Genomic DNA, 12,730 nt, shown 5'->3' on the forward strand with positions numbered 1-12,730 from the left:
CACAACTCAAACACCAAGCATATTAATTGGACAAATTAGACAATTAAAAATAGGCTGGAGCTTAAGAGGTAAAAAGTTTTACCGCCGGGTATGCTTCTGATAGTCCACTAAAAGCCATTTCAAAACCGATCCAGTGGACCCACCAGTTATTGGCACAGTATGATAGGGATGTGGTCAGAGAGTAGCTGGAGATCTATTCTACATACTTCTGGGTTGACTCTCCCACTTAACTATGCAGCAGTTTATTTTTGTGAAAAGGTGATGTGAAAACATGAAACACAAAGTGTTTCAAGTGTGTCAATCAATCCAAGCGATACAAGATAGACAAGCTTAGACAGATGTTTGTTGACATCATTCTAAACCACAGTAGATCGATTCAACCTTTTAGATGGCAGGCAACACATGTGTAATGTAGTATTAACTCATACTTTCACACTTACTCACACACTACACATTACAGTCAATTAAACAGTGTGACTAATACCTGTCATTGGTAAGATGCAATTTTAACAACCAAATATTTTAAGAACTCGGTATTTAAAAAATGTGTGTACCGTATTTTCCGCACTATAAGGCGCACTTAAAAGCCTTTAATTTTCTCAAAAAACGACAGTGCGCCTTATAATCCGGAGCGCCTTATATATGGCGAACACGCAAACACTCCACACGGAGCCGAGAAACCGCTTCGAGCTGTAGAAACGCTGTAGTAAATATTCAAGGCGCTGGTTCTCCACAGAAAAAAGTGGAGCGCATCAAGCCTGCGCGCTGTATACAAACATTCAGTCACGACTCACGAGGAGATTCAACCTTTTAAATTGAGCAGAAATACTTTTTAATGTACAGTTAGTAATTACATTTATCAAGGGGCTTTATTTAATGCTACAAAAATAATACAAATAAAATAATAAATAAAAAATTCAACGCAACTCAGACGTCCCCCAGCTAGTGGGGGGCTAATGCCATAATCGTTTGTGTTTCAGGCGTCCACACGAATCCTAACACGAAACCGCATAGGTCCAGATAGATTTGAACTGAAAATATGAGCTTTACGTGTTATACGTAACTGAACAATGTTGAGTTATGCACTAACGTTTGAATTAGCGGTATCAGACTGTGTTTCTTTTACGTGTTTACAACTGAACAAGGCTGGGAGATATTGTTAATATGCACATTAACGTTTGAACATCGTTACCATGGGAGTGAACGGAGTTGTCAGAACGCTTAATAAAGTTTTCTTTATCTGACTGTTTTGTTGACATTCCCTTTAGCACAGCTCGGTCTAGTCGATACATAACGCAACCCCAGTCAAACGTTTGACTGCAGTATCTTCTATTCTATGCGCCTTATAATCCGGTGCGCCCTATATATGATAAAAGTTCTAAAATAGGCCATTCATTGAGGGTGTGCCTTATAATCCGGTGCGCCTTATAGGGCGGAAAATACTGTTGGTTTATAAATGTAATTATCAATGCTTATTTAATGTTTCTCTGTGTATTCCAGCGCTGCAGACTGAGCTGTCAACAGGTGGCACTCTGTGGTTCTCTGACCTGACCCTTCCAGACCACACTTGGGTCCTCCCTATCTCCCTTGGACTCATTAACTTGCTCATTATAGAGGTCAGTATTTACTATTTTATATGCTATATGTATTTTTTGTTGTTGTGTACATTTTGGGTATTTTAGATCTAGATTACAAGAGGGTGATTATAGAGGTCAGTATTTACTATTTTATATGCTATATGTATTTTTTGTTGTTGTGTACATTTTGGGTATTTTAGATCTAGATTACAAGAGGGTGAGTGAGACAGGTTGAAGACGGTTGCTCTGGTTGGCCCAAGTCAGGTCACGTGGCACAAAATATAGCCCAGCAGAAGTTGTGTTTGAACTTGCGCTTACTCATGGATGACCATGTTTAGTTTCTACCGTACATGTCCATCTTTTATTACCGTATGCAGACCAGACTTTTTGAGTCCTACCGTTTGGGCCTGGATGTTCCTCCGCTACACCTAGCCTTCCTAAAAGGGTTTCTCTGTTACCTGTGACCTGACCATTCACTCACTCATCACTCTGGCATATGAATTCCCCTCAGGGATTCTGGTTCACCGGTCTGTCTCTCGGCCTGATTGACTGACTGTCTCTCTCCTTTTGTGTCAATCTTCCTGTTTGTTTCTCTCTCTCCCCTGTATGTCTGTCTTTCTTTCCATCTGTCTCTCTCCTGGTATCTCTGTCTGCCTGTCTGTCTATTTCTCTCTGATCTGTCTGGCTGTCTTCTGGTCTGTCTCTCTCTCCTGACTCTCTCTCTCTCGTCTGTCCGTCTGTCTCTCTCCTGCCTGTCTGTTTCCCTGTCCGTCTGTCTCTGTCTCCCAATGTGTGTCTCAGATCTTTGCAGTGCAGAGACTGCAGGTGTCTTCCCTACAGCGGTACATGACCCACTTCCTGCGAGGTGTGTCCGTTCTGATGGTCCCCATCGCGGCCACCGTCCCTTCGGTGAGCCGCTTACACCCCTTGTATCTGGTTTCTAGTGTGTTTATCTCTACAAAATCATAAAAAAGATACACACAGGATGTGCATGATTGAACATGTGTATACTTATTTTCCGGTAACAAAACCTGTATGAATAACTGCAGTTTCATTCAGGGTGATGTTCAGTTTGTGTACTTGTACGCACACACACATCGATACACACACACCGACACGCACATACACTCTCGGACAGCTTGATTGTTCTCATCGTGCCTCTGCATGCCCCTTATCTATCATCAATTGGTGCACTTGTTTCTGCGTGAAGAAAAACATGGAGAAAGTACATAGTGGTTTTCTGACGAGAAACCTTACATTTAGTTATAATATTGTGATATGACACTAAACCAAAATACAATGGTACCACAAATAGCTGTGTGTGTGTGTGTGTGTGTGTGTGTGTGTGTGTGTGTGTGTGTGTGTGTGTGTGTGTGTGTGTGTGTGTGTGTGTGTGTGTGTGTGTGTGTGTGTGTGTGTGTGTGTACAAACACATACATGCTGATGTTTTGGTGAATTACAAAATGCATGAAAACTTCTTCACCTTAATGCAGTGTGCACACGTGCCAAAACATGTCTACTTACTTTCTATACTCCTGCATTCTTGCTGAGCGATTTGGACATGCTTGCTCACTGCGGGTACTGGGTAGATATGTGTATGTGATTGATGCCAACAGTGAGTGAGTCTGCACACGCACACCTGATGTTTTGTCCGCCTTTTGAAATGTGTCTTATCAGCATCTTTGAGGAGCATCATGTTATGTCTCTCTTTCACTCACTGTCTCTCCGTCTGTGTCTTGCTTGGATGTTTCTGTTTCAGAATAGGAACGCTTTCCTTACTAGGTCCTCATACAGGCTTTGGTTATCGTCTCTCTAACGCGCTCTCCTCGTTTTGTTACCATCCTATCACTCTCTAGTCCCTGGCTCTTTACTGGCTGAGCTCGAGCCTGGTGGGTCTGGGACACAACCTGCTGCTGCGCTCCCCACGCTTCCGCATGGCCTGCCACATCCCCCCGCTAAGGTCCGACTCCCAAACCCCTTACCGGGACCTGGCCTCCGCCCTCAGGAAAAAGTACCTCCCATGAAGTGTGTGTGTGTCTGTGTGTGTGTGTGTGTGTGTTTTTTATGTGACATAATGTGTTAAGTTTAGCCAAACTTGTTTCTGTATGGCACATGTTTGGCCACACTTCGGAACAATCAAATCAAATAAACCTTTTGTGCTCTGATGTAAAATACGTCACCCATGATTTTGTGTTTATTGTATGCATAAGATGCCTTTTTGTAACTGGGAATTTGCAGAAGTAACTAAAAAAGTTGTTGATGGGTTAGTTCGTTTAGAATGAAACACCAACATACCGATCTTATGAACTTGCACTTTCAATGATTTGCTGGTCTTTAGAGATGGATAGATAGGAAGTATCATCAACGATGATATTATATCTGTCTATTACCTTGTTATAAAATTAACGTTTGAGCTTATCTTTAAAACGTATAATAGCGTGAAGCTTTAGAGGGGCCCCACATGAACTGGACAGGGGCCGATTGAAAGGCACCAATGGCGTGACACTGTGGGCGTGGTCAAGTTTTTATTACAGCGAGAACTCTTTGCTGGTACAGTTAATTTAGCTCACTGAAAGCTGCAACACCTTGCACACAGAACTGCCAGAACTCTGTTGCAAACATGCTGATTCTTTACGCCGTCGTCGTGTCACTGTCCATGGTGTCCGCGAGCCGAGTCTCGCGCAGCTGTGGTACCTGCGAACTCACGGTCTGCGAGCCGCTGCCCGTCGACGGATGTGCGACGGGTTCGGCGCTCGACTCCTGCGGTTGCTGCGTCGTCTGCAACGCCGCAGCGGGCGAGCAGTGCGGCGGGCGCGGAGCCGCTGCCAGGCGCTGCGCGTCGGGGCTGGAGTGCGTCAAGTCCGACAAGGACAAGAAGAGCAAAGCAGGCGTGTGCGCCTGTAAAGCCAACTACGAGGTGTGCGGCAATGACGGGGTGTCCTACCAGACGGGATGCGACCTGAAAGCCGCCAGCAGCAAAGCCGTCGCGGCGAAGCAGGAGGCGATCATTGCGCAGAACAAGGGAAGATGTGCAACAGGTGAGGGTTCAAAAAGCATTCGGCGTAGAAGTCAACATGAACCAAAAGCTTATATAGAATATTAACCACCATGCCTAAATTCAATTTAGCAAAAAAAGATTTCCACGCCGGTCAGTAAATTATATTATTGATTTTCATCAACTTTTTTATTGGTTTTACTACGCTAACAATTTAGTCTGAATGCTTGGCATGTGGTCAGAGTAAACACACACGCCCCCCTTCCTCATGAAGGCTGGTGGTGAAGTAGACCTACCCGTGATAAAGTAGGCCATCCCTGGCCCTGGAAACAGTAGCCCTATCCTGGACCCAGCCGTAGCTGAATTCCAGCAGCAGGCCGTATACTCTTGTAAAGGAGAAGGGCTCTTTGTTAAAACCAAGAGGCCCCCCATAGAAACACACACACGCACCCTGTTGATGGGTGTGCGGGTGTGCGTGTGGGTGTTTGTGGAGGACCACTGAACCAGCACACTATTAATTATTACCGAGCACTGGCCGTTATGTTGCGTCAGTATAGCCTTCTCTCGTAGAACGAGATAGTTTGACTCAGTAGCTCTGGCTGAGGAGCCTGAGGAGTAGAACAACTTTGATTAAAACAATGTGAAGCAGATGTTAATGATGGAGAACCTGTTGATTTATCTCTCTGCGACACTGCAGGGTCAAGGATCAATTGAAATGTGTGGGAGCGTAGGCTGACTCACAGGGTTGTAGATCTGGTCGCCTCTCTATTCGCCGTTGTCACGTCCCGCTTGTATGTGGAGCTTGGCCCCGCAACGTTAGAAAGATTTGATGGGAAACAGAAATGTGAGACAATTATTCTAATGCACCAGTTAAACACACATCTCTTAAATATATAAGTCTTGAGCTACAATGTTTTGTATCGATTTCTAAATAATATATTATCTTTTCTGTTTTAACAATAATACAAATGCAACTTAGTTGGAATAGGGTTGGTTTGTCTACAAATAAAAGGGGAGATAAATAATGTAAACACATTGTCCTTATTATTATGGTTATTTTTAAAAGGCAGCTTGCCACCACTTAAAGTGGATTTATGTTATGAACACACTTTAATATCTTTAATGATTTCCATTACCATAAATGTATCATGACTCCCTTTTTCTATGTGAAAAAAAACAACAGATCAGCTTACTTGACTGAGAAGCTGGCCAGGGGTGAAATACTTAACCAAGCTGCACAAAGCCACTGGTTGCATTTTCCCAAAGCACAGAAACGGCGAGGAATGTGTGTTATAATCCTGTTTGATATCCATGAGAGCGTTTCTTTTGTTTTTTTTAACGCAATTCTTCCCTCTATATTTCAACTCCCCTATCACTCAGATTATCTTCTCATGATAGACTACATCCCAACCTTTTATAGTAAAGATAAACCTCACAATAATCGATTGGTTATAAACGGTTTGACTCAAAGCCTAAAGGTTCCGGGTTCAAACCCCAATGTTCAACAGTCTACGTGTAGCCATCCCTAAGCCAAGTGCCCTAGTTCACCCATGTACCAGCTTGTTATGCTTTGCCTAAGTTAAAAATAATCTAGCAAACGACTTTTGCCACGTGTTCTCCCTCTGCTCTATAGCACCGGTGATCGTGACGGCCCCAGGGGACGTGTACAACGTTTCGGGCTCCCAGGTATATCTGAGCTGCGAGGCCATCGGCATCCCAACCCCGGTCGTCACCTGGAAGAAGGTACGATATGTCCCTCACAGGCCTCCTTACGCACTCGCAACAGCAGATATAAATAACGCAACACCATGGGCCTTAATTCACCTATAGCGGCTGTCTTAGCTCCATCTTGGTTCTAAACGCAAGGTGAATAAGTCCCATGTTCATGACGGTCAGTCGTGGGGGAAACCGAATGCACCTCAAGCTCCCTGAGGTCATGACTTTAATTAACATCGTCACTGGCAGCGGGTTAGAGTGTTTGGCAAGCACATCATACCAAGGAATTTGGTTTGGGAAGAGTGACACACTGGATGCTTGGGAGTACTGCACAGACACACATACACGCATATACATTACACCCACGCACACGCATACACACACAGACACACACGCACACACACACATTGTCATGGTTATTTATACAAATTTGCTCCATCAGGATGACCGCAACAAATCCCAACTGGACTCATTCGATTTCCTCGGTTAATCCGTCCTTCCGGCCATTGTACTTTGGCGGCCCAGTGTGTTTCAACAAGCGGCGCGTACAGAGGAAGTGTCTCATTCAAACTCCACAGGAAATAACAGCACTCCGTTAAACTCCTGCTTCCCGTCAAGTTGAAGTGCCTCACCTACTGTCGGTCAAGTGTACCCGGGAGCAAACATCCAACACAGGACACAGGACAGGAGCGACCATAGCTAAATTCATCTTCATTGTATTCTATTCATGTCATGTGTTCTTAAAGGGCCAGTGGTTTCATGTACCAGCTGGGAACCGATTACACACAACATACTTCATCCACTGTCTTGTTAGGGAGGGGTGGGGGAGGGGGTGGCTTGGAGATGAAATCACATGAACTTGGCATTCCTGTCTCCCATAGCTCGCTTCACAGGGCCCCTGGAATATTTGAATTCCTGTTCGGAGCATGTCAAGGATTTGAGTGAAGTCTGAGGTTTGCAGAGAGTTGATCATAGGAGACAAGTATTAAGGAGGTAGGGAATGAGGAGGTACGGGCCATCCCACCTGAAGAGAAAACTCACAGCTTGTGCTCCATGACGCAGGGGAGAGAGAGTGCAGAGGTGAGGTCGAAGTGAGGAGGTGACAAGAGTGGAAACAATCGAAGGGGAGGTCAAACCCTCAATGAGAGGCAGGAAAGGGAGGGAGGGAGGGTGGGGGTAGAGGAGAGAGAGGAGGAAAACGTGGGAGGTGACTCGTGACCGGCCCGACCAAGGTCACAGAGAGAGGGATAGAGAGAGAGAAAAAAAGAGAAAGAGTGAGTATTGGAGTGTAATTTATAGCAACCCTCACTTACTCAAGTAGGAGTTATACGTCCCTGTATAATATATCATGGGACTCACTAGAAACAAAATTTCATAGAGAGAAGAAGGGGAAGGTAAATAATCTCAGAGTGGAGAAAATGTATGACTCCTCCGCTAAATTTAGACAACTTCCGGCACTTCCCTCGATCTGACATCCAAACTTGGTGAGGGCTAAAACAGTGACTTTCACAGTTAGATACCCACTCCATCCGTGTCTGAGGACAGAGAAATCAAGCTCCCAGGAGTCTCTCTACTCTGGTGTCTCTGAGGCTCTGAAGCCAAGCGTCTCTTCCTGGCTGTTTGGAGAGCCGCTGGCTGCCAGTGGCCGGGGAGGAGCTGCAAAGACCGGAGCAGATCCTAGATCAGTGGGAATAACATTGTGCAGCTTTATGGCAAACACTTGAGCATGACCCTGCCTGTGATCCTGCCTTCTCTGGAAACAGTCTGAGACAAGACAAGTCGTGCTGCAGAGAGGGAGTGCTGGGGGTGGGTTTTAGTCTGAGTCTAGACAAGCTAAGCTAAAATAAAGAGAGACAGGAAAAACCCACTCGTGTTTTGGTCTTAGTCATGTTAAGATCAAGAGATTGAGGAGGACAACACTGTGTTTTTTGTTTGAGAAAACAGTTCAAGTTAAAATAGGAGACAGAGGGGAAAGCACTTGAGCAGCGGTGTTTGTGTGTATCTAAAGCATATCGTAATGCTAATGATTATCTCCATCAGGGGCCAGATCTAGTCTATGTGGTTATATCCTGTTTGACTGCCAACTTGAAAGGTACTGGGTTCGAGACCCCAATGTCCCTTACCCATACCTGTTCCTTAATAGCATGCATCTGAGTCCACTGTAAGTCACTTTGGATAAAAGCGCCTTCTAAAATAGGATGATGATGATGAGTTCTTAGTGTTTGTGGTCTGCTGCCCCAGCTGGTCAGCGGTAAAGGGAGGATGGAGCTTCTTCCTGGGGACAAGGACAACCTGGCCATCCAGACCCGCGGAGGACCAGAGAAACACGAGGTCACTGGCTGGGTGCTGGTGAGTACTTCACTCACACAAACATGCATATACACTGGCACGCACACACATACACGAACACACAAACATAAACAAACACACACACACACAGACACACATGTAACACTCACATCGGCAGATATACATATATACAAAATACACACACTCCCACACATTTGCACAAAGACACGCACCCAAAGACACAGACACACACAAATTCAAAGATGCAAGAACACAAATGATGCATGAACGCATGAACACAAACTCATAGAGTTTGAATTAATGGCTTAATTACGATTTGGTCCACATAATTGGGTCCTTGGAAGTGTGCACATGCACGCACACTTGCATGCAGGAACTCACATAAGACTGTCATCGATTCTTGCATATTGTTAATTTGTTAATTCATATAAATAGATGAGGAATGCCAATGTTTGCCTACAGCGACCTTGGACATGATTTAGAGCATGTTGTGGGAATTCTCCATAGATGTTTATCCTTTGCAGTGGTTATCTAAACGTCCTGCCAGGTGTAAGGCCAGACTCCCAGACACCGGTTGAAGTGAACGCGGGGCCACAGAAGAGAGTGTTTGTGTCTTGTGCTGGGCTTGTTTACCGCAGCCGGGCTGACATTCGAACCAATAACGTTTCCCACGTGGCAGTTGAGAGGATAACGGGAGTGATTTTTCTTTTTCTTTGTCTTGTTTTCTTTTGCCTCCTCCTTGTTTTGTAAAGATCTCTCCACTCAGTGTGGACGAGGCTGGGTCTTATGAGTGTCACGCTGCCAACACCAAGGGCGAGGCTTCGGCTGTGGCCACCATCCACGTCGTGGACTCCCTGGACGACATCCCCATCAAGAAAGGTACCTCGGGGTTATCGCTAGCCTAGCGCACAGTCAGGCTACGGTTGGCCCAGTACACAAGGTGGGGTTGGCCCAGTACACAAGCTGGGGTTGGCCGGGCATTCAAAATTAAAAAGTACTTTCAACTTTTAAACTAAATCAGTAATGTGCAAAATAAAAATGTAAAAAAGAATCCAAACCTTTTGGATGAGTATAGATTTTGAAAAGTCATGGCTCTCATCGCCTCCTAATACAGGCCTTTGCATGGGGCCCGGGGCCATGATCAGACATGCGTTTCTGGGTGTTTTCCTACACAGGCTTTAACAGATCCCTGCGCTAGAAAAGCTTTGCTCAAGGGGGACTAAAAGCCCATTCTTTCCATCCAGCTCGACATCACATCATTGATAGTGCAGAAGCGTCCCCACAGGCAGCACATCGCTCTCCAAGTGGTAATGGGGAATGCAAAGGTTTAATGAGTTCACGTCAAATTATGACACTAAAATAATAACATGGGGTTTGTTTGATGGATCATTTGGCAACTTATTTTGTCTTGCTGGTGTAGAAGGGCATGAACAGACGAAGATAAAGATGAGAAAGTTATTAGCAAAAGAAGAAAATCTTTCATATTGTGTAAACTAATAACTGAATTTCTCTTTCTTTCAGTGAACAAGGACGAAGAGCTTTAAGTGGAGAACAGCGAATTAAACCAATCATTAATTCTTTGAATAAACAGACAAACCTGATGCTTATAAATCCGCTAGTGAAGCAAGCTCTCCAGAACTGAAACACGAAAATCCTCCCCTTGTGAAATCAAAGTTGGCTCTCATCGTCTATTGAAACCTATGCTTTATGACCACTGTTCTCTTCATCTCACGGAAGTTCTTGTGTTTAGAAATGTAGAACAAAGCCATATCATCATACAGGCAATGCTCATTGGTGTTATGTTGTAACTAGGCAAAGCCTTCGGGCAAGATATGTGGAAAGACGCTCCCAGTCACCCCCCCTCCCCCAACACACACACACACACACACAGACACACCACATTAAAACCATTTCTATATTATGAACTTCAACTGTGCTGGAAAGTGACATGACGTTACAGGCAGGCAAAACACAGGCCCTCATTCCACAGGCTTAGACCCACTAGCCAAACACCACCGATAACTCCCACACAGACGGGATTTGCTCTCTTAACAAAACAGGCCGTTGTGTTTGGGACAGTGTGTACGCGAAGTCACTGAGGCAAAGTCGTTCTTTCAACAGGAATTGAAACGGAATGCGGAATGTGCTATCTTTATCGTAGCTGTGTACACCATGGAATATTAGAAAAGCTTAAGTATAAATCATGGGGTTTTTTTGGGCAGTAGAAGTAGACATTTAGTTTTATATATAGAAATGTGTGTGTAAGCTGTATGTTGAAATTTAACATTTTGGGTAAGGACAACAAATGTGTTGAGATAAGCCATGTTCTGTGTTTCAGTGTCACTAATAGTAAAACAACTAAAATGAATGTCTTGAATTGTTGTACTGTGAAAGGCTGAAAATTATATGCTATCATTTTAAATATGCTTTACCCTTTTTTTCAAAGTACTGTACACTGCAGTCATTCCACTACCAACAGCAAACAGGAAATGTGCTGAAAATGGGCATCCAATCAAAGAGCAGTTATGCTCAGGATATAATGAATTGAACTGTACAGTTTAGAGGGATCGGGCGATTGGCCAGTATTGAGATGAAGATAGACAGGTATGATGTCCTGGGTAACATCAGGTCAGGTTTAAATCGTTCAAACCAAATCTAGACTGCTCCTGTGTTTACTGCCATCATGCAACACAATTGATCGGGTTGGGTGTTAGGATTAGAGGCCAGGGCATAGATTTGTATTTATTTTTAAAATGGCATGTGATGGATCACATGGCTGTCAGGTTAGCTTCACTCGGCCGTTTCTGACCCAAAGGCCCTTCAGGTAAAAAGACCCCTCAAACACCCTCAGCTAAGGTCATAAGCATTGGGCCCCTTTCATCCTCTTGCGACTTTTGCCTTGGGGCACAGGTTCCTTATTCTTAGTTCCCCATGGAAGAAACACACACGTCGTTGCAATGGCTTCAGATTGGCTGAAATCAGAAAATTTGCTCGAAATATTCAATACATTTCTGATTGGATTTAAAAAGCAGATAGTGATGTGACTTTTTGTGGTAGTGACGTACTAGAGTAGTGTTCAAATTAGGGATAGAAACAGGCACAGAAAACATTAGTTTAACTTACTTAATGCAGACAGGAAAACAGAGCAGTGGCTCAGAGGGAGACGTGTGCAACAAGGGAAGTGGCCATGGCCCGTTGGCGTACCTGGGTTTTTGTTGCGGCAGCCGCGACACTCGTAGGTGTGGTTGCATGTGTTGGCGATGGCCATGAGGCCGCACAGGTTGCACACGTGCACCTGGTAGGGGTCGGACGCCTCGAACAGACGCTCCCTCAGGAACTGGGCGGCGCTGTGGGCGATCTGACAATCACGCTCCATCTCACCGAAACGCAGACCGCCATCACTGGGAGGAGGGCAGAACACGATTGGTTGGGTGAGGGGGGAGAGAGAGACAGAGACAGACAGACAGACAGACAGACAGACAGACAGACAGACAGACAGACACAGGGGAAGGAGGAGGGACACAGAGAGAAAGACAGACAGACAGACAGACAGGGGAAGGAGGAGGGACACAGAGAGAGACAGACAGACAGACAGACAGACAGACAGACAGACAGAGAGAAACAGGGGAAGGAGACGTAAAGATAGAGAAACTGTACGAGAGAAACAGAATGTTGGAAAGTCGGAGTGCGCGACAAAGGAAGGCAATGGGTTCCTACCGCGATCTGCCCTCCATGGGCTGTCTGTTGAGGATCTGGACCGGCCCTCGGGCCCGGGAGTGGATCTTGTCGTCCACCATGTGCTTGAGGGGCTGGTAGTATGTGGGCCCGGTGCCATGCCGTAATTCCGACGCGTAATTGTTCCGACGTCTCAATGGTCCGAAATATTTCCCATTAGATCGACATGCCGCTATGCCGACGGTTCAATGTTCCGAAAACGGAACCCATTGGTCCGAAGGTCCGTTTGTCCGACTTTTCAAAAAGGAGGCGCATTAGGCCGACGGTTCAATATGCCGAATAGGCCAAGGTGCAATTCCACATGTGTGATTATGAAACCAAAAATAAAAGACGATGTAGGCTAAGTTCCAGAAGTGCACTTCACCAAGCCAGACTGTTGCTGTGGGCTTGAACGGTC

The 12,730-nt window shown here is 45.2% G+C and overlaps 3 protein-coding genes across 6 annotated transcripts in view; 2 read left to right on the forward strand and 1 right to left on the reverse strand.

Annotated features, from left to right (window-relative positions):
* Positions 1-3,760, forward strand: part of cox18 (cytochrome c oxidase assembly factor COX18) — a 6,969-nt gene extending 3,209 nt beyond the window's left edge. The window contains exons 5-7 of the mRNA XM_030367831.1: positions 1,501-1,616; positions 2,379-2,486; positions 3,434-3,760. Coding sequence (XP_030223691.1) covers positions 1,501-1,616; positions 2,379-2,486; positions 3,434-3,601 — 392 coding nt within the window. The 3' untranslated portion in view covers positions 3,602-3,760. The remainder of the gene's footprint in view (positions 1-1,500; positions 1,617-2,378; positions 2,487-3,433) is intronic.
* The window catches only part of LOC115552085 (DNA-directed RNA polymerase II subunit RPB2-like), a 13,994-nt gene extending 1,396 nt beyond the window's left edge, over positions 1-12,598 (reverse strand). Inside the window, exons 1-4 of one of the 4 annotated variants that reach the window (XM_030367848.1) lie at positions 12,316-12,598; positions 11,803-11,999; positions 5,314-5,373; positions 4,609-5,180 (exon numbers count right to left, since the gene is read on the reverse strand). In XM_030367848.1, the coding sequence (XP_030223708.1) occupies positions 5,351-5,373; positions 11,803-11,999; positions 12,316-12,395 (300 nt within the window). In that variant the 5' untranslated portion in view covers positions 12,396-12,598 and the 3' untranslated portion in view covers positions 4,609-5,180; positions 5,314-5,350. Of the gene's footprint in view, positions 1-4,608; positions 5,374-11,802; positions 12,000-12,315 lie in introns of those variants that run through there. The other 3 variants (XM_030367846.1, XM_030367845.1, XM_030367849.1) reach the window with 3 other exon arrangements.
* On the forward strand, positions 4,126-11,020 carry igfbp7 (insulin-like growth factor binding protein 7). The gene is made up of 5 exons (XM_030367838.1): positions 4,126-4,615; positions 6,206-6,315; positions 8,530-8,637; positions 9,351-9,477; positions 10,120-11,020. The coding sequence occupies exons 1-5, from the start codon at positions 4,198-4,200 to the stop codon at positions 10,140-10,142; spliced, it is 786 nt and encodes a 261-aa protein (XP_030223698.1). The 5' UTR covers positions 4,126-4,197; the 3' UTR covers positions 10,143-11,020.
* Positions 12,599-12,730: the final 132 nt, after the last annotated feature.

The sequence above is a fragment of the Gadus morhua genome, chromosome 10 (genome assembly GCF_902167405.1).
Source record: "Gadus morhua chromosome 10, gadMor3.0, whole genome shotgun sequence".
Lineage (NCBI taxonomy): Eukaryota > Metazoa > Chordata > Actinopteri > Gadiformes > Gadidae > Gadus > Gadus morhua.